Source organism: Zootoca vivipara, chromosome 2 (genome assembly GCF_965207765.1).
Source record: "Zootoca vivipara chromosome 2, rZooViv2.hap1.1, whole genome shotgun sequence".
Taxonomy (NCBI): domain Eukaryota; kingdom Metazoa; phylum Chordata; class Lepidosauria; order Squamata; family Lacertidae; genus Zootoca; species Zootoca vivipara.
The window spans coordinates 3,214,696-3,242,541 of NC_142584.1; the positions used below are offsets into that span (position 1 = coordinate 3,214,696).

Below are 27,846 nucleotides of genomic sequence, written 5' to 3' on the forward strand. Positions count from 1 at the left end.
TGCCACTCCAGCAATAAGTTCTACATTCTGGAGAGAACTTTGGTTTTAGGTTCTAATAATTCCGTTTCCAACTTGGATTTTTCTAACTGAGAACCAATTTTCCTATCCATTTTGAATAACTCATATATCTGATGATATTGAAGGCAGTCATCGAGCTGATGTTTTACTTGGCCATATGTCTTCATCTTAAACTGGCCTCCTTCTTCTACCAAGATGTCTCTATATTTGACGTTTGATTTCCCTTGCATGTGAAGACAGGCTCTAGTGGATTGGGTGGATGAGATCAAAAGTGCGTACAGTGGACAAGAAGGCAGTTTCTGCCCATGCTGTAGAGGGAAGTGAGGGGTGGATGGGGCTTATCCACCTGGGAAGGCAGCCCATCTAGGAGAAGGGAAACTCTTATTCCTAAACCTCCTCTGCCTCGCGTGATATCTTCAGGAGAAGAAAGGGCTAAGGAGTAAGCCCTACACAAATCCAGAGTGGAGTCCCTAAGAAAGTGGGATGGCATCCTGTCTGCTTCCTGGGGAAGTCACAGTGCTGCTAACGCCATGGTTTGACTTCACCCCCAGAGGCACACTCCATTATCTCTCAAGACAGATGAATGTCGAGCTGCATGATCTCCTACAACGATTGTGCAAAGTTTTTTTGCAGATAAAGTCACTCAGATTCAGGAAGAGGTAGACTCCACCGTGGGAGCAGGGCCGGGGCAGCCCAGCGGACTTTTCCCCGGGAGGCTGGAGGCTCGGCTTGGGAGTCCACTTGGCACCCCCAGAGTGGAACCCAGGGCAGACCTCCCCCATCGCCCCCCCCCATTGTGACGCCCCTGCTTACAGGTTTGACAGTCTGGCCAAATTACCCAGTGAGCTTCATGGCTGAGTGAGAATTTGAACCCTGGTCTCTCTGCTCCTAGTCCAACACTACACCACACTGCATAATGTTTGGTCCTGGGCAGACTTGAAGCATTGTGGAATTAGCATGTGTGGCACAGGCAGCCCACCTGGGAGAAGGGAACCCCATGGCAGCTCCCTTTCGATTTCAGAAATCACTTTGTGGAGTTTTGTTCTAAAGCAGTGAACCAGATTCGGATGTGTGTGCAAATTCACATGTTGTTGACGGATCCTGGCTCTCCTACTTTCCAATATGGTACGGAGCTTTTTGCCTGTCACACAATTCCCTGACAATTTGGCGTTAGGGGGAACCTCCTTGCACAAAGATGCCAAAGATACATTTTTTAATTGTGCATACTCTTTTGATGATTTTACGCTGTGAAGTGCTCTATAAAAATGTGTTTTCATCACCACCACCACACAAACTCAGAGACCAGAAAGAGCTGAAAACCAAAGACTTTATTGTCCAGGGGGTTATATGTATTGTTTTGGGAGAGTTTTTCTCATAGAGGCTGTAGCATTTGATGGTGCCCCCTTCTGGTTCTACAGAGGAACACTCAGTGATGTTCCCACGTTGCAGTATAAATGAAGCATCCTTTGAGGGTTGGGTGGCTGGTTATGTTTATACAAAGGTAGAAAAAGGGGGAAAGTTGGGGAGTGATGGGTTTAGCAGTCCTGCCTGAAGAGTGCAGCTATTCAACCCCACCTTCAGGAACTCTGTAGAGGAAAGAAGATGGTGTGTCCATTACGGTCCATATCAAAGATTGGCAGTTCTTCAAAACAAGAGCTCTGAAGAGAAGGTGAAAATTCTTGGTTCACCAGTTTGGCTACATCAAGCTCTGCAATGCCAGTCTTTGCAAACATCAGCACTAACAAATTATAGCGAACTGACTTTATATCAACAAGCAACAGCAACAATTAACTTTTCCTGGAGTGTGCACACTTGATAATAGTGGGCCTCCACTCAGGGGCAGACTATGGTAATCTTTCACAATATGTCACTGTATGAAGCTAAAAGTTGGTGACCCCAAATGGATCTTCTCAATTTTGCACCTTCACAGCTGCAAGATCCCGCACACAAACGTAAAACTTTCGAAGAGAGCTCAAGGCTCAATACTGAAAGAGGTTACAGGGAAGGAAATGTTATTTCCGGTGGGGTGGAGGAGCAACACACTCCACTCCACAGAATTAACCACACTTATTTCTGAGGCACATACCCACTCTCTTCCTCTCAGACTGCCATGATGTGTTTGACAAAGGCTGTGGGAGAGAAAGCAGAGAGTTGTTAGGAAATTAAAATTGCCTGCCACCACATTCACATGCACAGTATTTGGTCCAGTGAGCCTTTTACACCTGTTCCCCCCCACCATACATTGGTACCTCGGGTTACAAACACTTCGGGTTACAGACTCTGCTAAGCCGGAAGTAGTACCTCAGGTTAAGAACTTAAGAACAGAAATTGCACCACGGCGGCAGCAGGAGGCCCCATTAGCTAAAGTGGTACCTCAGGTTAAGAATGGTTTCAGGTTAAGAACGGACCTCCGGAATGAATGAAATTAGTAACCAGAGGTACCACTGTATATGTTTTCATCATAATATTTTCTTGGGTAACAAGAGTAAATACAGAGCCCCTGTTTCCAAGTCATAGAATCCTTCAAACAAGTCAATGAGACATTACTGTTGTAGGAAATGTGGAGTTGGTGGGAGGAAAGGGGAAGACAGTAGAATTAGTATATGAGCAAAGCTTTTGTGTCAGTGTCACGCACACAGGTACTTTTATTTTTGTTGGCTGTGCGAGAGACCAGAGGGCCCAGGTTGCAGTCGGTTGGTTGCAGTGTATTTTGTCTGTGTGTGCGGCGGGGAGGGGGGGCGTATTGCTGGATCAGGTTAACCATATGCTGTTGTGGGGGGATACACAATGAAGGAGAGCCAAACTGGGTGAAGGCATCCTCCTGTCTTAACTTTCCTAGGAAGGCTGTTTTCCATACAGTTTGGTATTGGTACCAAGTGGCCCATGTTCACTCCCAATAGATGCCTTCAGTGTCTAGCTTTGGCACTCCAGGCAGCTGAGAGTAAGTGGCTTATGAATTCTTTGTCATGCGTGTTACACCTGATATTTTAAGGTAGCAGTCAACCTTTACTGCCTCTTGTCCCTCCCTGACAGATGTTTCATTAGCAAAACTATTGCCTCAGGTGACAACTGGCCCACTTGCTCACTTGCAATCTGTTTTCCTGCCCTCACTTACTTCCCCTTAAATATTAGGAGTTTCCTTTCGGGCATTAGCAGGTCATGAAGTGCCTAACTGCCCCCTAGTTGTAGCATCGAGGCACTAATTGTGGAATGGGCCAGTTGTGGCTTCTGTTTTACTGTATGTTCCTGCGTATAAGACTACTGTACTTTATAACCCAGGAAAATCTTCTCAAAAGTCAGGGGTTGTCTTATATGCCGGGTCGTATTTCTTATACGGCGAGTATATCCCAAACTCTATATTTTAACTGGAAAAGTTGGGGGTTGTCTTATACGCCCAGTCATCTTATACGCCAGAATATACGGTACCAACAGTACTAGGCACTTACCGTAAGTGCCTCATCCACACAGTGTTGCACATTTGTTTGCATATGAAAACTGCGACAAGCAAAGTCCAGCATCCCATGTAACTTAGGAACAGAGGAAGCTGCCTTATACTTAGACGGACCAAGCTTGATACTGTCCACACTGATTGGCTGTGTCTCTCCAGGTTTTTTTTTGGGGGGGGGGATGCCAGGGATTGACCTGAGACTTTTCACATGCAAAGCAGATGCTTTACCACAACTTGTAGATAATGTGTGCAATGTTCTGTACATTACCTGCTTTTTAATATTCATTTGTAAACAGCTTAGAGGTGAGAAATAAATTTAGTTAGTTAATTGCGATATACAAGCTTGCGGGATCTACACTTTTATCACCACATTTCCCCGTGAAACTGGGAAGTGTTGCTGCTTCTCTTGAATCAAACTAAACTGTACACTCTTCTGTTCTAAGTGATCATCCATATTCAGGCTGTATTTTAGGGGGCAGAACTGAGTTATCTGCAACGCAATTGATCAGTTACTTAAGTATTTCTATTTATTTACTTGATTGGAGATGCCCCCCCCCGCCCCCCTGCCGAAGCCATGGGCTCATCCAGACTTTCTTTTGTGCCACACTTTCTAGGCACAGGTCGACGTTTGAAAGCACTCTGCCCAAGCACTCTTTTTAATTTTCCCGCCACTTTCCCTGTGAGAACCTGCTCTTTAACACTGTGTTACCCACAGATTGCCATTTGCTCTGATTCAGTGATAAAGTTTTCTCTGGGAAAGAAAGAAAAGGGGGGGGGAAGAGTGCTTGGATACAGTACTTCAAAGTGTGGCCCTGTGCCTAGGAAGTCTGGATGAGTCCACTATGAGTGTTCTGACACTGGGCCTACCTGCTCATGCAAAAACAGACCCAGTCTCTCACCTTCATAATTGATGCAGCCATTAACATCTTCATGCCCAGCTAATAGAGTGTCTACTTCCTCTTCAGTCATTTTCTCACCTGGAAACAGAAGGAGGAGGAACAGCACATGGAAGAAGGGGGCAGGTTCTTTACATTACCTTCAGTCCCCATAACCCCAGCCAACATGGGAGCAGTAGCTCAGCCCCACCTGGAGCTCACTGCAATACCAAGTACTGTAGTTCAATCTGCATCTTGCGCTGAAATAACTCCTCAAGAATGTGTATGAAGCTATATTGTTTGTTGCACTGAAGGTGGTTTGATGTAAATGGCATCAACAATCAAATCTGATTTTGAGATATTTGTGATAGACCACATTTACCTAACCTTTGTTAAATTATAATCAATTACAGTTGATCTTCAAAACAAAATGTTGGTATGTGTTGTGTGTGTGTATATATAAACAGGCATTTGATTTTGATTTTTTAGAGGGCCATACTTGGCATGGGGAGACCTGGGTTCAAATCCATGGCGTTTGCGATGCTCACAAGGTGACATTTGGTCACTATTTCTCAGTCTGACCCATTTCACAGGATTGTGGAGCAAATTCTATCATATGCCATTGTGAGCTCATTGGAAGGAGCATGGGACACAGCCGTGTAGCTGAGCTAGGATTTGAACTCAGTTTTTCCCAGTTCAAGCCTGATGCTCTAGAGTCTAGTCTATCAGCATGACGAAACCCCCACTTACCTGGGAGTAAGCCACATTGAACTCAATTGCATTATTATAGGCCTAACCCTCTTGCACTGTACATTGAAGAGTAACAGTGATCATGTATCCCTTTACTAAAATAAAATAAAAAGACAAAGGGCAGCAAAAGTATCTCTCCATTTTATAGACTTTTCACTTTTTAAATAGTTCTTTGCAGGCTGTGCACTGCACCTCCCTGGAACAGAAGCGCAAGTCCTTATTTATTAATGCATGCATTCTGTAGTGGATGAGAGGGCAACAACTCCCTACCACAAGGGCACCCAGGGCCGTCTTAAGCGCCCCTGGCGCCGTGGTGCACCGGATCCCTCTGGCGCCCTCCTGCCCCATTTCCCAGCGCGGTGGGCGGCCACAGGCGCTGCTGCGTGGTGGGCGGGCGGGCAGGCGCAGCGCTGTTGCCGTGGGTGCAGCTGCGCGGCGGACCAGCCGGCCAGCGGGTGGGCGCAGCTCGTGGCGCCCTCCTGGCGGGCCGGCGCCGTGGTGCCCTGCGCCACCCAGCCTGCACGTAGGGCCGGCCCTGAGGGCACCCTCTCTATGTAAAGGCCACTCCCCCAAACCTTAAGGGGGAAGAGGTACAATGAGTCTACAGTGGGGCTAGTGTTAGTACCAAGGTAAGGGGAAATCAGGATGCAAAACAGTAGCTGGAGAGACCAGGGCCGGATTGAGGTTTGATGAGGCCCTAAGCTACTGAAGGTAATGGGGCCCTTTATATGTCCAGCTGTCCTTTGTCATCAACAAATTGTTACTGTTTTTTATGTTGAATATATGCTGTATAGTAATTTATGCACCTAATAGGTATCTAAAGCCATTTGCACATAACAAATAGGAGCCTACACAACACAAAATACTGTTGCTGTATGTAGGTTTTATTTTATTTGTTTTTTTAATATTATATTTTGGAAATGTACATCCAGTTTTTTTCCTTTAATTTTTTTTGGGGCCCCCAAGAGGCTGTAGCTTGTGTAGCTTATACATAAATCCAGCACTGGGGGAGACAGTACTTAAGCAACACTAGCTTGCCTAAGGCCATCCAGTTCATTTATGAATGAACAATCATTTCAAACAAGGATTAATTGCAGTGTTGCCCATTGGCTAGTTTAGCACATCCACCCGCACCCAAAGCTGAAATAAGTGAATGGGATGATGGCTGTGTTGAAAATGGGATCCTTCTGGCTCTGGGCTGTAGCATGGCTTCCTCATGTTTGGTGTGCCCCCAAAGCTGCTTGGGCCTTCTGGCAACAAACTGGCGAGAAAGTTTTGCCTTTTCACTTGGCATCACTTACCAAGCGTGGCAAGGACGTGGCGCAGTTCTGCGCCCATGACGGTGCCGTTTCCCTCTTTGTCAAAGACCCTGAGCCCCTCCACGTAGTCTTCGTAGGTTCCCTGATCTTTGCTCTTGGCAATAGTCTGCAACATGGGCAGGAACTCTTCAAACTCCACCCGCTTAGAATTCAGCTCTAGTGGAGGAGGAGGAAGAGGAAAGACTGTCAACAGCAAACTAGTCTCAAGCACTTTGCGTCACAGATTTCATGTGGCACTTCCCAGCCTATACCCTCAGAAATCTGTGTCCATTGATTGTATGCATTCCATGGGGACTGCACTCTTTCATTTAGAATGTGAATCCAAAACTGTATTTGGCATCCTGAAAATTGCTTAGCATATGGTTTTTGGGGAGGATGGAGCACAGGCTCAGAACTGGAAGGAGTTGGTTATAGGTAAACTTCTTTTGCTTCAGTGTTTATACTGGGTTTCTATGTAATACTGTAAAGTGGTCTCCCAGATGCTCTACGGAGTAGCGATATGGGGCATGGATCCAAATGCTAACAAAGCCTTAGAAATAGTGCAGAACAAATTCCTCAGGAAAGTGCTCTCGCTCCCCAAAGGGACCCCAGCTGCTCTTCTCCACATGGAAGCTGACGTGACAACAAGAAGGGCTAGAACTGACTATCTGTGTCTAAACTACAGTATGTGAAAAGACTTCAATCTCTCTCGGAGGAGAGATTCCTCGCTATGTCCCACACAGAACGAGAACAGACCAAATGTTGGAAGGATGGCATCCAATATCAATTGACCCAATATCAATTCAGGTGATCCTGAAGATGGATAAGAGGCACTTAAGAGACTGTCTCTTCAGGTCCAATGCAGAAAGGGATTTAGCCACGATTGCCTCTACCAAAAGTTCACCATGCTTCCCACTTATCAAAACGGAGCACATCCAAGCTAGTTTCTGACAAAGTTCCCACTTGCCATACTAAGAATCACTTTTACAGAATTACGATTCCAATTGACGCCCTCGGCGGTGGTGGATGGTCAGTACGACAAAGTACAGTACAAGGAGAGACTTTGTCTGTGTGGGCAACCTTGCGTAGAAAACCTGTACCACTATTTATTGCAATGCCTGTTATGTATAGAACCAAGAGACCGATTTATAAAAACCCTAGTATAGAACACACTAGAACAGGGTGGAAAGGGTGAAATTGCTGCTGAGTGATACTGATGACTTCATAACTTATAAAGTAGCACTATATGCGATGGCAGCTAAGAAGATCAGGAGAAAAGAACTAGATAAAATAGCGGTCAATTTGCAAAGGTGATTTGGACATCTAAGCTAGCACATCCTACCTGAGAACCCCTTGCTATTCTATTGTATGCAACAAATAATTTTTAGGAGACGTGATTGTGGTTTATTGCATCTTCAGTGCCTGATGTTTTTATGGTCTTTATGGTTATTGTTGTTTTTCTTTTTGTTTCCTAGTGCAATATGGCTAGTGCAATAAAGTTTATGATGATGATGATGTAATGCATACTTAAATTATATAAAGTATGGAAATTATACAGAAGTAAAGAAAGAAAGCATACTATGTTTATGTTTCTACTATTGTCCTATTTTCTTTCCTTATTTTTCTCCTTTAATTGATACGTTATCTCTGTTTCTGATATTCAAGCATGAGTGCCTAGGCTAATGCAGCTAAAAGGGCACATCCATGCACACGGATCTCCTTCTTGCATGCTGGTGGTACCATTTTGGCTACATAAACATCGGCACTCCAGCCTGAATGGTAGAACTAGTAAGAATGCTGAAGCTCTAAATAGATGTCAGCCCCTTCAGGGCTGGTGTGTCCTGCACAGCTTCCCACCCTTTCCCCCATTCCTAACTAAAAATGGACAGACCTCTCAAATTTGTTTTCTCATTTTCCCAATCTTAAATACAGTTCACCATATTTCCACGTCAACTTGCTATTTTTTCTATTTAAAAAAAGTTCTCAAGAAAATTCAGCCTTTTAGCAGCCCTTTCTCCTGATATACACATTTTTGTATGTAGTTTTTGCCTACCGTACATACTGTACACATGCTTGAATTTGGAATCTATTGCCCTCAAGTGGCCATACTGTATGTTTCCCTTTTTACTTGTGAGACAAGGAGCAAGACTCACCATCCGGCTTGGGGTGTCCCAGGACTTTCATGATCTCGGCATTTGTGGGATTCTGTCCCACGGCCCTCATCACATCGCCGCACTGGCCCAACTGGATTTTGCCATCACCAACCCGATCAAAGAGCCCAAAGGCCTCTTTGTAATCTAGGGAGATTAGACCAAAGTTTTAATGTGGTTATTTTGTGATGAGGTCTCAGAACTGGGCAAGCTGCCAGGGACCGGAGGGTTTTTTGGGGGGATAAAGTGTCAAGCTTGTCATGCCAGCTGTCAACTTGATGGTTCACATAATCCCAAGAAACTAGACACCGCTGTCTGCAAGGTCTGTTTAACCTGCCCAGTTTCTATCATTCATCACAGCCAATATGAAGGGAGGGAGGGAGGGAGGGAGGGAGGGAGGTTGCTTCCTAACAAAGGGCAAGCTCTGCTTGGGATGCGTCTAAGAGAAAATGATAGTGGCAATCTTGAAAGGAAAACTCTGGCTAGTCTTTGCTCTAAACGAAAGAAGGATCTCAGGGACTTTCCTTCCAAAGGGGCATCACCTTGATCTTGGGAGGGTTTTAGTTGCCAAGGAATCATTTTTATATTTAGACAGCACCTCTAATCCCATAGCAACCTTGGACAGCACAAAGGCATTGCTAATCAGGCACACCAAGAGGAACGGCATCTCTTAAATACCCAGGTCCCCAGCGCTTCTACTAACTGAGCTAATGAGACATTCCTTCAAGTTGCTAAAGGAGGTTTCAGTGGTAAGGGCAATTGAAAGTGCAAGATAGTTAAATCAGGTACCTATAGGTGATTACAACGTTCTGTTTGTTGGAAATATGTACACTCTTTCTCTCATAATGCTTACGGCAGCTTTTAAAATAATAGAGGGGTGGTTTTGTGAGCATGGTGAGGCTTCCTAAGGACTTGCCTGAATTACAAATGTAAATGTAAAACCACTTCCTAAGTTTATTAATGGTGAAGTCCTGTATGTGTCTATTCAGAAGTAAGCCCCATTGAGTTAAATGGGACTTGTTTCTAGGAAAGTGTGGCAAGGGTTGCAGACTAAACGGTTGCTGCTCCCAGCTAAAGAGCCCACATATATTGTAATCGGCGTCAGGGCTTTTGGGGCAGAAAATCAGTTTATCGATATAAGATTTAAAAATAAGAATTAATGTTAAGTGGTCCTGGAGAAAACCATACCTCCAGAAAAAATATATAATTTATTTTGTGTCATGAGGGAAATTATGAATGCCTTTGAAATAAAAGTTTGTGTGTGCATTTGTGCATGGAGCTGTCAGATCAGAAAGCTGAAACTAAAGGTGTGACGATATTGGGTGAGTTACAAAGGTGCATTGGGGAAGAAAGGACAATTGTAATTATTGTTTGCACGGTCTGTACCTGGAGGACTGGAGTCTATGTGAGGAGGAAGCTAGGGATGGGGTAAATTGTGTGACTGTCCAAGAGGATGGACTAGGCTTCTGTGTTTCGAGTGACTTGAATCCAGCAACTCCCTTCTCCGCTGCTTATGCCATGAGACCAGCAGTAGCTATAACTCCTCTTCTCTCCCACTCCCGGTTATATCTAGTACCACAAAAATTGTGATGTGATCTCATCACCACTTCAGGTTTCCCAGCAGCCAATTAAATGAAGTGGGGGTGGAGGACCTTGCAGAACGCTGGCATCATGTTGTGCTTTTTTGTGTTCTAAATGTTATGGGGAGAGGAGAAGGTGATATGGGGCCATTGCTTTTGATAATAGCTCCCAGTCCTGTGAAATCTATTTCTGGCCTAAGAAACTAAGAGGTTTTAGAAGTAAAAAGCAAACACCAAGATGCACACAAAGCAGTTATCTTGTTTGAGGTGGGCTGTAGAAGTGAATCAAAAAAGTTTTGCCAGGAGGTGAAAGTTCATGCACTTGTGTGCATCCAGGCACACCAACTTGGCCCAGCAACTGTGGGTGCCAGGGGCATGCATGCACATCAGCATGCTGCGGGCCGCATGCCATGTCAGCGCCTCTGCATCTATCTCAGGAAAGCTTGCTCCTGGTGCCTTTGGAGAATCAAATTGGCTTACCTTCCAACTGCTCCTTAGTGAATTCAATCTAGGAAGAGGAAAGAAAGTGGTTGGAGATCATGACAGTCACAGGAAAGGGGCAAAGGTATCGAAGTGAGAGAGAGAGCCTGGGCAAGGTGATAGGAAGGTGGTCAAGCCCAAGTTGTTGATAGAAATGCCAAGTTATAAAAAGGAAGCATTAGGACTCGCAGAAAACTTCTTCAGCCAGAGATAAATGGCCAGAGCAGATGGTAAAGCTCCCAAAGAAAAACTAAAGATGGAACTGGGCAGATATGCTATGTATTTTGTCCATTTTAACATTTGATCATTCAATTTTCATTGGCGAGTAGATGTGTAAAATTCTCAGGACTCTCCCTAGGCCACCCCCTTTCTGCAGACCACGACTCCTCACCAGTCCTGCTCTGTGCCTTCGTCAAACTCTCTAAATGTGATATTGGCTCTTGCTAGCCTGGATATTGAGATGAGTGTAGAAATCTCTGGCTTTATTGTGGCTTGAATCATGAGCGTAGCCGGGGGGGAGATCCCCCCCCAAATCAAGTAAAACAATAGAAATACAGTGGTACCTCTGGTTAAAAACTTAATTCGTTCCGGAGGTCCGTTCTTAACTGGAAACTGGAAACTGTTATTAACTTTAGCTAATGGGGCCTCCTGCTGCCTCTGCACGATTTCTGTTCTCATCCTGAGGTCAAGTTCTTAACCCGAGGGCGTTTGTAACTCGAAGCATTTGTAACCCAAGGTACCACTGTACTTAACTGACCGATCACGGTGGTTCTGCCCCCCTCCAAAAGTCCTGCCCCCCAACCAAGTCCTGCTCCCCCGAACAAAAATCCTTGCTGCACCCATGGCTGGAATGCAACCTCTTGTACAAAGGAAAGAGCCACACCCATTTCTCTGGCCCTGCCTATCACTAGGTGGCCCTCAGAAGTTACCTCATGAGAGAATGCAGCCCTCACACTAAGAAAGGTTTGCCACCTGTGTGTCTATATATCACAAATGTCTCCTCCATGGTCATCTCTGAATGGTTCGTTTTTACTCCCTTTCTCTGTCTCTCTGTTCTCTTCTCCAATTTTCATTTCTCCTCAGATCTCTCTCTCAATCTTCTCAAACAAAGGGTGTTTCCAAGACAAGGAGCTCCTAGAAAGATACAATCTTGGGGTTTTTTTGTGGTAAACCAGAAGTGGAATTGCAATTGCTCTCCCCCAGGACCAGGGGTTTTCTTTTGTCACTCCACATTCTGCCGTGTTCCATTCATATCAGTGGGTGAGACACAGCTGTGTGCGACAGTTCATTCTCCTTCCCCTCCCTCCATTCTGTCACTCTCACCCCAAGACTTTTAAAGAACTTCCAAAATCCATATGAGGGTATACCATTTTTAGTCCAACTAACCTCTCACAAAAAGCATGCAAGCTTCCAAGTTCTCCAAAATTCTTCACCAGGCCAGGTGGTAAACAGTTCTGTGGAACTTGAAAGCTTGCACACTGTTTTGTGTCATTTTGGTTGGCCTCATGAAGGCATTGCCCTAAAATGGGTTTTGGATTTTTCCTTATGAGGCAACCCAGCTACTTTCTACTGTTGTCTAGGTTCTTGGGAGATGGCTGCCTTTCATAGTTGAGCTTATTAAAGGGCAGGAGTGGGGGGGGGGAGGATGGAGAGGCAGAGAGAGAGTCAACAGAGTGCTACAAAGGCAGTGCATGCCAAGGAGATTTCCACGCCCTCCCCTCCTACCCCAGCTCCAAGGTAGCTGGGGAGTTGCAATGTCATCTCTCTGAAGGGAGGCAATGCACCCTGCCCGGCTCCCTGCCCACTCAGCTCCTCTGAAGCCTTGGGCCAAGAGGTCTGCTGCTGACTGACTGGCTGGACTCCCGATGAGAGATCCAGCAGCCTTTCACTTTCTTTCCTGCCACTGAGAAAGGGCAACTTGCTTCCTCAGCCTTATAAAATAAATAAAATAAATACTCGCTCTCCTGCAGTGTTGCACAAGTACTTTGTCATTAAACAAACAAAGAGGCAAACATGTGCTTTCCATTTCTCTGCCTTCCTTCCCAACTGTGGAGAATCAGTTCCCCAGAACTTCTCCAAATTTTCTGCTAAAACCTGAATCCACTGAAGAGTCCAGAGGAGCCAGTGGTCAGGTGAGGTCACTCTCTCTCAACCGACGGTCTCTGCTGAGTCTTCACGTGCTCATTCAGAGTCTCCCAGCGCCTGCTGGATTTCTTCACTTGCCTCTTCATCTGCTAATTCACTTCCTGAGTTCAGTTGCAATGAACCACTTTGAGATTCATAAATGCATTAATGAAAAGGGTATAAGAGTTTTTAAGATAAAATAAATAAAATGAGACTGGCAGCTTTTCTAAGAGTTGTGCAAGGTAAAGCTGTTTACAATGTTACAAACATTTCACAAATTTAAAAATATACAGTTAAAAACCCACATTTTAAAGCAGCACAGAGCAATTAGATAAGATATAGGGGCTTACTGCATGTTCATTTCTAGCATGTTCATTCAAATAAGAAATCAGTGTTTTAAAATATGTGGAATGGTCTTACCAGATACAGAAGTAAGGTATGGGAAGTGGTGGTGGGGGGGGGGCAGAGTGATAGGGCTCATTTCTTGCCCCTCCCCCAATGCCACTGCACGCATAGAAGCCACACCTCTTGCACAAGTTGGAAGAGCATCTATGCCTCTGGAGACTGTGCCTCTCTTCTGGGTTTAAAATTATAATAATGAATTCTATGAATTAGGGGGAAAGTCATGAGAAAACACAAATGGATGCTGCTGCTTGTGGGCCCCTGTAAAATGTCAGTGAAGAAGGCAGGTCAATTCCAGTTTCAATGCCTCATGAAGAAGATGCAGACCAAGGTGTGGAATTGCCACTCTCCATACACTTATTTTTTACAGGACATGCATATGACACCACTGTCCTTTAATGTCTGTTCTGTCTTCCCTGCATTAGATATGCCCTTCCCCCCAAATCAAATAAAGTCTTTGCTTTTTCAGAAGTACAGAAGAGTAGAGCACTCTCTGTAGCTGCAGATTCCCTTAGCACTATCTGTTAAAGGGCAGAGTTTTCATGTGGGCAGTGACCAACTACTCAGGTGAATCTCTCACAGCTTTGCACTTTTGCACTTTCACTATAAACTTTACAATGGGTGTTATTTTATGACATTTATTCATTTTTAAATTGATCCTTTTAATTGGGCTAATATGTGTTTCTGATTTTTTTTTTAATTCATCAATTTTTTTGCTTAAAAACTGAAGAAAATGTAGCCAGAAAAGTGTCATATGCTAAAAAGATCAGTGGGGAAAAGGAGCAGGGTGATAAAAAAAGTGTTGCCCACCACAAAGGTGTGCTGAGCTTCAAATGGTGAATTGTCACTCACAGGAGCTCAACCCTGGCTTCTGCTCATCTTGCTTCCCACAGGCTTGGGAGTCGATCCTGGAGAAAGGAACTGTTTTCGCCAAGGCTACGCATACGGTAGGTGGCCATGTATGGCTGGAGATGGGACCCACCCTAAGGCTGGCTGTCTCATGGGGAGGCTTCCTTATGGGAGACTTTGGAGCACAGGGCAGGAGTGGAGGGAAACCAGGGTTTTGTGATATGTGACCCTGCAGATATTCATATTGCATTTCCTGTGGATCTGCACATTTTACAGGTACTGTACTCTTTTTTTGGTTGTTCTGTGGCCCATGGACAGTGCAAATGAGCCCTGCATATTACGTAGGACCAAGAACGGTTCTTCGCCACACATGCAGGTGCTGCTGTGGCAAGGCCTGGAACTGCTAGGCCAGACTGCCTCTTCCTGCATCAGAGGCAGGCTTCTCGCTGGCTCTTTCAGCCTTGTGACCAGCAAAGACAGGATGATACAGAGGAGATGCTTAAGGCGCCAGGGAGGCCAGTTCAGCAGGAGGTTTCTAGGACTGGAATCTACAGTGGGTTTAAATAAGGGCTCGCTTTCCCCTCTCTGTGATCACTCTCCTTATTGAAGCCCCTACCTCACTGTTTCAGGAATCCTGCAGCATTACGAGGACATGGCTGTTGACTGAATGCCCCAATCCTCCCGCAACTTGATCCTCCCAGTCTCAGAAGGTGGCATCCCAGCAAAGGGATAGAGGTAGGATTGAAATAACTGTTCCCTGTAAAAAGCGAGGAATATGCTAAGTTCCCTCCCCCTGCTGGGGGCCACCTGTCCCTGGCCGGGCTTTCGGAGAATGCAGGCCAAATACCAGGCTTTTGCGCCTGCTGTTCGGACCTGTCGTTAAAATAACAGGAGCCCTTTCAATTGCTAAATTTATCTTGCCCCTCTAACCCGCTAACCTTAGCTTCCCACTCACCATTGTCTGTTGAGATGGGGGAAATGGCTTTCTTTCCTGGCTGCCTAGAAGCAGCACTGAGACAGGGTTGCCATACTCCAAAAAGTGAAAATCCGGACACAAAGGTTGTTGAGCTGCTTTTTGAAAAATCTTGTTAAGGGAAAAAGAAAATTCGAAAAAACTACACTTCTGGATTTCCCCAGACATTTCAGCACTTTCTGCCTGGACGCTGCTTCCGAAGGCCTAATCCCGGTTATTTCCAGATGTATGGCAGCCCTACACTAAGAACAGAAGAAGCAGCTCCAGCTTTCCATGAACCCTAAAGGCCTTGAGGTCTGGTGTGGTGCAGAGATCAAGGAACTTCCTTTAAATACTGTATGAAAGACCCAGACTCAACTCTATTCTTAGCTACCTAAGTGTAGTGCAGCTTTGCGTAGGCTGATAGTCTTCAGCTTTTCAGATGTTTCACCCACTTTTAGACTAAACATGTATTAAGAGACCCATTTCTTAATTTTGTTACCCTTTATTTGTAGCCTTACCCAGCTGCATGGCAGACCAAAATCCAGCAGGTACAGCTTTCCCCCAGCACAGAGAGATAGTGATGGGGAAGCAGCACCTGTTGATTTTGTGCCTGCAAAAAGCTTGTGTCAGAAAAAAAAGATAAACCTAGATTAAGGATCTTTAAATATGAGGATATAACTATATTTATATCTCGTATGTATCATAAAACTAAATTCAAACTGGGAAAATTCACTGAATGTCAGCACAAAAGTTGGAGAACAAGGGCAATCGAATTCAACATTCTGTTCCCAATAGCAGTCAGCAATAATTCTTTGGAAGCACACAGCAGGATATTGTGCTCAAGATCCTTTCTGGTTGCATGCCCCCAGCATTTGGAACCCCAAAATATGCTGCCTCTTGACATGGGGGCTAATTATTTATCATGACTAAAAGTCCAGAGTGTGGTCAAGTGGCCAACTTAGCTTCACACAAATCCACACCTTGCACAGTCATTGTCCTGCCTTTTCTTTCTTTCTTTTTAAAACGAGAATTCATTATCAGCCTTGAAGGCACACAGTGAACTCAGAATGGACTGAGAAAGAAACATGCCTGATTTTAGACATTCTCATTTCCCATATGGAGCTCCAGTTCCCAACACAGTATCATTTAGTCCAACAGATAGTGTTAGTCTTGAACCAAGGAGACTTGGATTCAAATCCTTGCTGATGTACAATTCACTAGAGCACTTTAACCAAGCATCTGTGCTCCTTAGCTGCCTCTCTGAAAAACATGGAACAATAGCTGTGAGGGCAAATGAAACAAATCATTTTAAAGAGCAGCAAAACTCCAGCTGCCTCATCTGGAGACAACAAAATAAGTTGCAATTAAATCCTACAGTAGTTCATTCCATTTTATTTTTTGTTGCTTCCGACCCAGTGCTGACTACTTCCAATAAGAGAGGCCAGATTTCTCATGTTTTGATTCCAGCCAGAGTTAGCTAGGCAAATTTAAACACACATTTTTGCAAAATGTAAAACTGAATATGGGGACTCAGTAAAAAGGAATGAAAATAAACAGATCAGATAAGAGTTATGCATGCCATTAGCACCTTTCAATTGACACCCAGCTGAAACCTACTTGGTCCCTTGCTGTTCATGAGAGGGGCTGTTGAGCTTGGAGATGGAGATAATGTAGTAGGGTCTTGCCAGCTATTTGGGTATCCCATAGGAATGGGGTTGTCTGGTGGCCAGCTTTATAGGCAATGTGTGTGCATAAGCACACACTGCTCCATCTTTATCGAGCTGCCAATTCAGTTTTACTTTGACTTTAACTCATTCTGATCTTTCTGCCAGGGGGAAACACCTGACTGCTTTGTTGGAAAGTAGTTTACAGAAGTCTGGAAGTCTAGAGCCTGACAAGTTTTTCAGAGAATTGGTGGTCTGAACCAAGAATATCTTTTCATGGTATGTTGTTCATTCATCCCACCATTTGCCTCAAATAAAGTGGCTTTGTATTGTTTCAAAAACCTGTTTGATAAGAAAAACAGACAAATGAAACATGTGTACCATGAGAAGTGAAGCCTCTTTCAAATCTCTTTCAATTCTGCTAAAAACTATTGTCTGTCTCTGCCCAGGCTGAGGATAATATTCAAGCCCAAATGTATCTAATACTCCAAACACCTTCTGTGCAGTCGGGCTGGGTGGGTGTTTGTGAGTGGAACAGGGCTAGGCTAGGCTTCTAAAATGGTGGTGGTAGCTGCCTTAATTTATTTAGCCCCCTCTTTGCACCCACTAATACATATTAAAAAGGTAAAGGGACCCCTGACCGTTAGGTCCAGTCGTGACCGACTCTGGGGTTGCGGCACTCATCTCGCATTATTGGCCGAGGGAGCCAGTGTACAGCTTCCAGGTCATGTGGCCAGCATGACAAAGCCGCTTCTGGCAAACCAGAGCAGCGCACGGAAACGCCGTTTACCTTCCCGCTGGAGCGGTACCTATTTATTTACTTGCACTTTGATGTGCTTTCAAACTGCTAGGTTGGCAGTTCATATTAGGGTGCTCCTAATTAATTATTGTAACCTGTAACCCCCCTTTATCTACTTGTAATGCCCTGCTGCAACACTTCTCAAATTAGTTACCTCTTACAATAATATCATCCCACAAAGCACTCTGTCTATTTAGTAAAAGGATAGAAAACACTTTAGATCCAGATAAAATAGCCTCAGATCCTGGCCACAACCCCTCCTGCTGCTGCTGCTGACTTTAACCGGCTTCCTTCCCAAGGAGAAAAGGGTTCCCGCAGGTGTCCTGTCCCTTTAACCACGTCTTACTCACCACAACTTTGGAGAGGTCAATTGGAGGATCCTTGGGCTTTGCTGGTACTGCTGGTGCTGCAGGAGCTGTTTCTGGTGCTTTGCCTTTAGCTGCCGGGGTTCCTGGCTTTGCTAGAGCTGGCTTAGCTGCTGGCTTGGCAGGCGGGGGTACTGGCCGTTTCACTGGGGCATCCTTCTTTGGGGGCATGTTCACTCTGTGTCTCCTGCTGGGAGTGAAGCAGAGGGGAAGTCAGCAGGTGTAGGCAGGATCCTCAGCTCAGGCTAGCTCTGCCCTGCTGCAGTTTAAATAGCTCTGTGGATACTGTGATGTCAGCCCAAGAGGACTAGCTGGGTATGGAGTGGGAATGCATCTAAAAATGGGAGCATCAGTCACCTTCAGCAATGCTAGTTCCTCCCTCCATTCAAGACAGAGATATCTCAAAGGGCTTTGCTACAGCTAAGCATCCTTTCTGAATAGCCAGGCCTTGGACGTGCCTTTGTGGCACCAAGCCAGCCAGCTCACACAGCAAATCCTCTGGCTCTCTCTCTGCACCAGTCATATGGCCTAGCAGAAGGCAAAGGGGGGTAGGATTCACTTTCTATTAACATTGCGTCCAGCCTGGCTTAACTGCTCTTCTAAGTAAACTGCAGCAGCATAGGACCTAATCTATTGTGGGGAGGGTGCAATTAGGGCACAATTATATAGGAGCTTCTCCAGTGTGGAGTATGTTGATTCTTCTAGTTGCACTGATCTCTTCAACCTTACCCCCACCCCTTTTCTTGGCAACTCAGAATGCAGGGGCTGCACACATCACAATACAGTACAGACCCTGGGAAAAGCAATAACTTGTTTAGCTAGAGGCTGTTTTAGAATCATTGCAGCCTGATTGGCACAATAAACACAATGCTTTTCGCTCTGCAAAATATTCGGTTTGGGTTGGATGGAAATTGGAGATACAGTACTTAGACATGGATGCAGGGCCGGATTGAGGTCTGATGAGGCCCTAAGCTGCTGAAGGTAATGGGGCCCTTTATATGTCCAGCTGTCCTTAGTCAACAACAAATTGTCACTGTTTTTTGTGTTGAATATATGCTATATGGTAATAGATGTCTAAATCCATTTGGACATAACAAAATATCTATTTTATCAAAGTAATTGTTGAACTGAAATACAATTTACAGTATATTAATAGTGAAATGCAATTAATAAGAAGTAAATTAATAGTGAAATAATTATTAAGCTCTAACTGTATGTAGGTTTTATTTTATTTGTTTTCTATCTTATATTTTGGAAATGTACATCCAGTTTTCCCCCCTTTAAATTTTTGTGGGGGGCCCAAGAGAGTGGGGCCCTAAGCTATAGCTTATTTAGCTTATACGTAAAACTGGCACTGCATGGATGTAAAGAATACTTCACATGAATTAGTTGCACAGTCTTGTGATCCTGGCCTCTGTCTGTAAGAAGTGTTTTATTTGGGTGGGTTTCCCTCTGTGTGCAAATATCAACAGAGGTAAAAGCTTGAGACAGACATTCATCATAGTCCTCTGTTTCCCTTAAAGGTTGGACTAAGACCGCTTCCAAGTTTAATGAGCATTTATCCCAATTTGTTTATGGTGAGATTAAACAACACTCTATCAAGTAAGTGTTATCCCAGAGCATTTCCCCTTCACCTTCTTTATTGCAAAATAGCTGATCTTTGGAGTTTGTTTTGCAAGAGTCCTAAATGAGCTTTAATTGTGCTGCCTGAATTTGCCAGGGTGCGACTGAATCCCACCCCAAAATAGTGACAGTCTGAAAGTGCCCCAAATTCCTGGCAGCAAATGTATCTGCCTTTGTGTACATACATCTGTTTCTGGCTCTGACTCTCCCCTTCCTCTGTTTTCTCTCTCTCCCTGTTGCAATTTTAGAGTTTGAGCAGCTTGGGGCAGGCACCGACCAGTTTCACTTCCCCATGAAGGGCATTGTTGGCACACATAATAATTAGAATTAATACCTATGGTCAGGGTAATTAGTAAGAGGGTGGAGTAATGGGGGTTGTCATAGGCTCTTCCTTTCTATAAAATCTAACGCTTTCAGGAAGTGTGTGTTCTGTTGCGCTCATTGTGCCATGACTCAGCAATGGATGAGGATTAAATATTTTGGAATTACAGTACAGTATTTAATAGCTAAAAAATTAAAACTTTTAATATAAAAAAATTAACTTATGGAAGTAGCGAGACCCAGCATCTATTTAAGGTGCATTGTTTCACAATATAGCTAGTTATTTCAATGAGTTTTTTTATTTATCATGATTTAAAGTCACAGTTGCATTAAGACGAAGACAACAAGCAAGTATTATTTTGTGCCTACTTGAAACTGGCAATTCCATAACTTTTTTAAGCACGTGAAATAATTACAATTTCTTAATACATTAATTCAACAGAGTACTGTAGTGATTTCTTGTATTATCTAGTACTGTATTGATTTATTGTATTATCCAGTACTGTATTGATCTTTGTACTGTATTGAAGTACTCTGTCCTCATTATTAAGTGTGGAGTCCTATGCTCAAGATGCAGCAACGGAGGGGCTCTAAAATATTGCAGATGTTGCTCTGATGTAAATGCCTCCCCTCCCATAAATGGACTGTACGATTTTTCATGCGTTGTTTTGAAACGGGCTGGCTGCCCAACTTCCCACTGAGCTATGCAATACTGTATACAGCAGCTGAGAGCAGCCCCCTGTTATCTGTGGACTGTATATTATATTATCCTGCTGTGAATTTATTATTATGCAGATGATGTCATTACAATTTGTGCTTTTGCATCTGTTAAATTGTGATACTGATTTAGTAAAACATTAGACATTGCAATGCCACCTCCCAGTATGTTTCCGAGCACAATTCAAAGTGTTGGTGCTGACCTGTAAAACCCTAAATGGCCTTCAACCCAGTATACCTGAAGGAATGTCTCCACCCCATCGTTCAGCCCGGACACAGAGGTCCAGCTCCAAGGGCCTTCTGGTGGTTCCCTCGCTGCGAGAAGCCAGGTTACAGGGAACCAGGCAGAGGGCCTTCTCGGTAGTGGCACCCGTCCTGTGGAACACCCTCCCACCAGAGTGGCTGGGGGAACCCAGCCAGATGGGCGGGGTATAAATAACAACAACAAATTATAATTATAATAATTATTATAATAATAATTATAATAATTATAATTATTATTTATAGTATTTATGTTTATCTCCACTGCCTTGTGGCTATACTCATTCATGAGAAAGGCTTTGGGAGTAAACTCCAAGGAAAAAACTGTACCCGCTGCCTACCGGCGGAGGAAAAGGGGTGCGGTAGGTGCGGCCCACCCTGAGGGGGGTGACATTGCCGTGGCACCCCCATGGCTGGCTAGCCCCACCCTGGGTGCACAGCATGTGTGCCGCTCCAGGTGTCGGAGCAGCTAGCTCCACCCCTGCCGCTGCCTTGCAGGACATCTTCAAGAGAAGAAAAGGCTAGGGAGTAAACCCTGCACAAATCCAGAGTGGAGCCCCTAAGACAGTTGGATGGCGCCTTGAACGCCTCCTTCCAGCAGCTCCTGCAGCCCAGCTGGTGCCAGACATCTTGCTCTGCTTTCCTTTGGACCACATCAGTGAGTCTTGTCATCTGGGAAGTCACTTCTGTGCTGCTAACGCAGCAAAAACAACATGGCAGGCAGCAGTTATGAGTTACTGGTCTCTGCAGCCACAGCAGGGCTGTGATTCTCCAGCAGTGTGACTTCACCTCCTGACGTGCACTCCATTGTCTCTTCGACAACAAGCTCAATGAGATCTTTCTGGAATGCAGAAGCCACAGCTGTGCAACCCCGATAAGCTACGCTTTGGTGGGGGAGCATGACACAGAGTGCATGCCACTGGGTGACACCTTCATATTTTGCCTCATTCGGTGAAACAGGATGGACAACCACTGTTGATTGTTATTTAAGGTGGTTCTGCACCCATGAGCACTCGTTGTCTTCTCATCTTCTGTCCTGGTAGCTAGGCAGAAGCAATTTGGGTCTAAGCTGAGATTCTTGATTCTGAAGGGCTTGTACTAGAAGGAGTCACGCGAACTTTTTCATAGGCATAGTATGAAGAGACAAAGTCAGAAAAGCTAAAGCACAGAATGAACTCAGGCTTGCTAGAGAGGTTAAAAGCAACAAAAAGGGCTTTTATGGGTATGTCCGTAGCAAAAGGAAGAACAAGGAAACAGTGGGGTCACTTAGAGGAGAAGATGATGAAATGCGAACAGGGGACAGAGAAAGGGCAGAACTCCTCAATGCCTTCTTTGCCTCGGTCTTCTCCGAAAAAGAAAACAATGCCTGACCTGAAGAATATGGAGCCGATCATTCAGCAGGGGAAACACAGCCCAGAATAAGTAAGGAGGTAGTACAAGAATACTTGGCTAGTTTAGATGTATTCAAGTCTCCAGGGCCAGATGAACTACATCTAAGAATATTAAAAGAACTGGCAGAGGTGATTTCAGAACCACTGGCAATAATCTTTGAAAATTCCTGGAGAACAGGCGAAGTTTCAGCAGACTGGAGGAGGGCAAATGTTGTCCCTATTTTCAAAAAGGGGGAAAGAGAGGACCCAAACAATTACTGCCCAGTCAGCCTGACATCAATACCAGGAAAGATTCTAGAGCAGATCATTAAGCAAACAGTCTGTGAGCACCTAGAAAGAAACTCTGTGATCACTAAAAGTCAGCATGGGTTTCTGAAAAATAAGTCATGTCAGACTAATCTGATCTCATTTTTTGACAGAATTACAAGCCTGGTAGATGAAGGGAATGCTGTGGATATAGCCTATCTTGATTTCAGCAAGGCCTTTGACAAGGTGCTCCATGATATTCTTGTAAAGAAGCTGGTAAAATGCGGGCTAGACAATGCTACCATTCAGTGGATTTGTAACTGGCTGACTGACTGAACCCAAAGGGTGCTCATCAATGGCTCCTTCTCATCCTGGAGAGAAGTGACTAGTGGGGTGCTACAGGGTTCTGTCTTGGGCCCAGTCTTATTCAACATCTTTATCAATGACTTGGATGATGGGTTTGAGGGCATCCTGAGCAAGTTTGCAGATGACACCAAATTGGGAGGGGTGGCTAACACCCCAGAGGACAGGATCACACTTCAGAATGACCTTAACAGATTAGACAACTGGGCCAAAGCAAACAAGATGAATTTTAACAAGGAGAAATGTAAAGTACTACACTTGGGCAAAAAACAACAACGAAAGGCACAAATACAGGATGGGTGACACCTGGCTTGAGAGCAGTACATGTGAAAAGGATCTAGGAGTCTTGGTAGACCACAAACTTGACATGAGTCAGCAGTGTGATGCAGCAGCTAAAAAAGCCAATGCAATTCTGTGCTGCATCAATAGGAGTATAACATCTAGATCAAGGGAAGTAATAGTACCACTGTATTCTGCTCTGGTCAGACCTCACCTGGAGTCCTGTGTCCAGTTCTGGGCACCACAGTTCAAGAAGGATACCGACAAGCTGGAATGTGTCCAGAGGAGGGCAACCAAAATGGTCAAAGACCTGGAAACAATGCCTTATGAGGATTCAAACTACAAGAAAGAAGATTCCACCTAAACATTAGGAAGAACTTCCTGACAGTAACAGCTGTTCGACAGTGGAATTTGCTGCCAAGGAGTGTGGTGGAGTCTCCTTATTTGGAGGTCTTTAAGCGGAGGCTTGACAGGCATATGTCAAGAATGCTTTGATGGTGTTTCCTGCTTGGCAGGGGGTTGGACTGGATGGCCCTTGCGGTCTCTTCCAACTCTATGATTCTATGAAAAAGTTCCCGTGACTCCTTCTAGTACAAGCCCTTCAGAATGTCATCCTTCCTTTCTTTTCCCCCATCTGTTGTGGCATCAGTAGATATAGGGGTTGGAATGCTGGTTTCTATTATTGATTGATCCAAAGCAAATTATGTCAAAGAAGAAAAAAAACTTACATCTTTTGCATTCAGGTGGTATGGGCCATGTGAGTGAGCCTCTATACATATCAACAGCATGCATAGAAGATCATTAATGTGGCCTATACAAAGGTCTGACAGAGCTGGCCAGGATTTTGCTGGGGGGGGGGGGATGAGCAGCTATGATGCAGCACAGTGCTCATCTATCAAGCCATCAGGCTCAATATTTATTCTGTGGTTCAGTTCGCTGATGCTAAAGGCCAACTTCAAAGCAGGCTCTCATCTCAGTTTGTTAACTTACTTTTGTTCTCATTTTGTTTTTATCCACTGGACGTAAGCAGGTACCACATCCCTCTCCTGGAGGTGCTTGCAGGAAGTGGCAAAAGCACAGGTGCAAGCGTTTGGGGAGATTGAGGCCAACTAGGCTCCTCCTTAGTTGATTCTAGGATTTTTTTTTTTTAAAAAAATGTTGCCATTAAAATTCCACACAGCAGACACCTACCTTGGCAACTGACTCGTTTTACTCCTAGGACTTTGGTGGGAAGGTTATGAATAGGAGAAACAGGTTGCTGGCAGAACTACATGTAGGCTTGCAGTTCCACATCAGTTTAGGGAAACTGCAGAATATGGTAGGGGCTGCAGAATCCAGATCTCTCTATCCATTTAAATAAATAATGTTTCTAGCCATTATAGTGGTGAAGATACACTTGAAACTGTGCTTGAGCAATGCTTGCTGATGCAGGAGAGGTGTCTTAACAAGAGATCTAGTGAGTGTGGGCGGGGGTAATGCACCCACACAGAATAGCTCCCCCTGCCCCTCAATGACTAGCAAAGCCAGAGCAAATTTAGAGGGGGGGAAAAGGTTTTAAAAATGCAGAATAAATGGAGCCTGTAGAATTGAGTTTTTCTTGGGGCAGGATTTGCATTTTAGTTGTAACAGGGAGAATCCCCAGCCTTGAGCGTTAGCTGCTCCTACTGTAACTTAAAATGAGACAAGCCCAGGTGCGCGCAGTGCAGGGCAGTGGTGGCTAAGAGGCTGAGCTATTGACCTGGGAGTCCCTGCTTCCAGCTTATTCTCGCCCTTCTTTCACTGGATGGCCTTAGGCAAGCCACTGTTCTGTCAGCCTTAGCTTCAGCCATGCTAACACACACAACACAATCTGTAATCGAGGAATGATTGTAGCGACCTATTACACAGGCCATTTGTAAGGATTGTTGTGATAAGCCAGCTGAAGTGCTCGGAATAGCAGAAACATGCTTAAACAATTGCTATTGTATTAAGAGCAAATGCAGCCCATTGCCAAAAAAAAGCAGGGGGACCTGAGGAGCTGCCAATGGAGAGACCCTCCAGAATGCCACCCTGCAGCTGTGTCTCGTGCATGGATAGCTGGCCCACCCCAGATGTAGCTGCATCTGCTTGGTGCTCAGAAACAACTGGAAGCCAGCACTGGCTAAAAGAAGCCATTAATTCCCCACGAATGTGTTGATTTTCTGTCCAAGAGGCTTGGGGAATGCCCTTTGCAACTCCCAGATGCCCACTCCAGAACGGACACATTATCCTATAACCGCTAACAAAAGAGATGAGGAGTGACAGGGCAGCTGAGAAGCACAAGGCAAGCCTGCTGGCGGAGTGCTAAGGAGGATTGGATTGATGGCTCCAGTTGTCGTGCCAAAACTCCCCCCTCTGCACATTCCAGATACAACTTTATTAAAGGAGGTTTTAGGCTGGTGCAGAACCTCTCAACCGCCTTCCCTTTAATCAGATTTGTGTGTTTGTGTGCAGGCATGCATGCTAATTATCGCCATCCTTTAGGCTGGCTAAGATCCTAGCAGGGTTTTTTGACAGGTGACAAAGCCAATGGCAGTGCAGGCATTTCTCAGCCTGGCTGAAAGACATTACTGTATAGGCACCAAAGGAGGGTGAACTTTGAAAAGCCTCCCCTTTTGTGGCCCTGCTGGTTATCTGCAGTAACATAGCCTGCTGTTTCTTATGTGTGGTTCAGCAACTGGGGAGGCAAGACTCTGCCCCATGGACATTTCCGGCTGATTCCTGGAAATGCTGCTCTGCACAGGCCTGGGAAATCCTCCCTCCCTCCCTCCCTCCCTTAGTGGGTTGCATCTGGCTTCAGGATTGTTGGGCCAAAAATAATGGGGCCCTGCGAACTTGAGGGTTCTGGTGGCTTCGGATCCCATTGCTCATACTGGTTGTTCCACGCAAAATGAGAATACCAATGGTGTTTGGAGCGTGGATCCTTTGTTGAACTTGGACCCCAGGCAACCTGCCCACAACACATTCGAGAGCTGGCCTTGTCTGGTGAGGAAGGGAAAGGAGACATAGGCGACTAGAAAAAATATCCACCTACACTGGTTTAAGGGATGCAGGTGGCGCTGTGGGTTAAACCACAGAGCCTAGGGCTTGCTGATCAGAAGGTTGGCGGTTCGAATCCCTGCGACAGGGTGAGCTCCCGTTGCTCAGTCCCAGCTCCTGCCAACCTAGCAGTTCGAAAGCACATCAAAGTGCAAGTAGATAAATAGGTATCTATTTCCGGCGGGAAGGTAAACGGCATTTCCGTGCACTGCTCTGGTTTGCCAGAAGCGGCTTTGTCATGCTGGCCACATGACGTGGAAGCTATATGCTGGCTCCCTCAGCCAGTAAAGCAAGATGAGCGCCGCAACCCCAGAGTCATCCGTGACTGGACCTAATGGTCAGGGGTCCCTTTACCTTTACCTTGGTTTAGGGAACAGAACGACCACAAATCTCAAAACAGTAGGTGGCTTTTAAAATGCTGGTGAATTTGAGACAAGTCAGCTAAAAACAAGTCATGGGTTGACGTGTGTGTGTGTGTGTGTGTGTGTGTGTGTCACTTTTGCACAACAGATCCACTTTTAATGGTATTTTGTGGTAAGAAAGTGACTGGAAAATGGAAAGTGTGAGATAATTTCTGTTTGACGGTGATGTTGTATAACCTCCACTCAAATCTGTGAAAACAATTTCCTTGCTCAGTAAATGCTTTGTCTGGAAGTGAACCCAGATACAAAGCTGCCTTGCCAGATCTGGGGGTGGGAAGCCTGTTCCTTTTTGCCACTTAATTTTGATGAAGTCACCAATAAGAGGTGACTGCAGGAGCACAGAACACACAAATTATATTGTAGCTCAAGGCTGGAAAGAGAAGTAGATTCCAAGAGATGGAGCTTGGCTACTAGTTAAGTGATGGGATGACATGAGAAATGGTGGTGATTCTTCAGGGGTAAAGTAATTGTCCAGTAGTAGTGGGGTCTGTCTCTCTCTTTGAAGGGCAGTCCTCTTCTTTCCTTCCAGAACAGGAATCAAGTCACCTGCTTTGACTTCATGCCAGCAGAAAAGAATGCATGTGTTATCTGCTATGCCCTACATATGAGAGCTTGTCACACTCCCAGCTTGCTAAAGCACAGACATACTGTTCCCACAGGGAAATCGTTACATACTATTTTGAACTGTATCAAAGATACACTGTATATTTAAAAGTCCAGATTGTTCCCCAAGTGTGGGACAAATGGGCATGTTTAAGAAAGTGCAGCAATTGTAGCTTCAGTGTCTCTGGCCCTATTCCTCCACAATTCAGAACCACCGACTTCACCCATGCAAAATTTATACCAGCTGATTTGATGGTGCCATGCTAGTCTCACTGTCAGAATGGAGAGTCAGATACTGCAAGCTTCGGATGTGAAGACTTCAGCATGCAGGTGAACTGGAGAAGTGAGCTTCATGTGTTATTGGCTATAAAACACGCTGAGAGTGGCACAAGCTCAATATCAAGAAACAAGTTTGAAATTTAGCAAGGGATCATGGTGGTTTTTTCAAGCCATTTGAACTGCAATAACTCTTACTGAACAATGTGCAGCACTTGTGAAGGCCGTAGATTGAATCAGCTCTACTGTGCCAGTTTTGTTATTTTAAAAAGTGAAATTTTAATATCAAGCAGCACGCTTCAGGTGGGGTTGCAGGAGATGCACTGCCCTAATGGTAGTGGCAGGTCAAGCCTCACCCTATTTGCTGCCTAACACGCTTTCAGTGTGCAGTTGGTCCTCTGATTCCAGCTCCACACTGAAAAGCTACCTAGAATGGCATTAGATGCCTATGCAAGCTGTGTGGGATGCACACAGGGTGGGTGGGTGGATGGGGTCTTGTGTAAGAACCAGCCTGAAGAGATTTTAAGACA

At 45.0% G+C, this 27,846-nt stretch overlaps 1 protein-coding gene and 1 long non-coding RNA gene across 6 annotated transcripts in view; one reads left to right on the forward strand and one right to left on the reverse strand.

Moving 5' to 3' along the window:
- Nucleotides 1-1,327: 1,327 nt before the first annotated feature.
- On the reverse strand, nucleotides 1,328-18,044 carry LOC118078799 (myosin light polypeptide 6). 4 transcript variants are annotated; one of them, XM_088662863.1, is made up of 7 exons: nucleotides 17,743-18,044; nucleotides 10,600-10,627; nucleotides 8,543-8,686; nucleotides 6,393-6,566; nucleotides 4,366-4,443; nucleotides 2,109-2,147; nucleotides 1,328-1,604 (listed from the first exon to the last, which is right to left on the reverse strand). In XM_088662863.1, the coding sequence occupies exons 1-6, from the start codon at nucleotides 17,926-17,928 to the stop codon at nucleotides 2,119-2,121; spliced, it is 639 nt and encodes a 212-aa protein (XP_088518989.1). In that variant the 5' UTR covers nucleotides 17,929-18,044; the 3' UTR covers nucleotides 1,328-1,604; nucleotides 2,109-2,118. The 4 variants fall into 4 exon arrangements, with proteins under 4 accessions (XP_088518989.1, XP_034958699.1, XP_088518991.1 ...); XM_035102808.3 differs by having other exon boundaries at nucleotides 2,105-2,147; XM_088662865.1 differs by lacking the exon at nucleotides 4,366-4,443 and having other exon boundaries at nucleotides 1,507-1,604; nucleotides 2,105-2,147; nucleotides 17,743-18,030.
- The window catches only part of LOC148686694 (uncharacterized), a 42,235-nt gene continuing 23,547 nt past the window's right edge, over nucleotides 9,159-27,846 (forward strand). The window contains exons 1-4 of one of the 2 annotated variants that reach the window (XR_015948353.1): nucleotides 9,159-9,288; nucleotides 14,604-14,709; nucleotides 16,762-16,872; nucleotides 19,281-19,359. This is a non-coding gene — a long non-coding RNA (uncharacterized LOC148686694). Of the gene's footprint in view, nucleotides 9,325-14,603; nucleotides 14,710-16,761; nucleotides 16,873-19,280; nucleotides 19,360-27,846 lie in introns of both variants that reach the window. The other variant, XR_015948352.1, reaches the window with a different exon arrangement.

Coding starts and splice junctions, on each gene's coding strand:
- LOC118078799 (XM_088662863.1), bottom strand. CDS start 17,928: ATGCCCCCAAAGAAGGATGCCCCAGTGAAACGGCCAGTACCCCCGCCT. Junction 8,687..10,599: donor CACTAAGGAGCAGTTGGAAG/GTAAGCCAATTT, acceptor TAATCTCCCTAG/ATTACAAAGAGGCCTTTGGG. Junction 2,148..4,365: donor TGGCTGCATCAATTATGAAG/GTGAGAGACTGG, acceptor TCTCTCCCACAG/CCTTTGTCAAACACATCATG.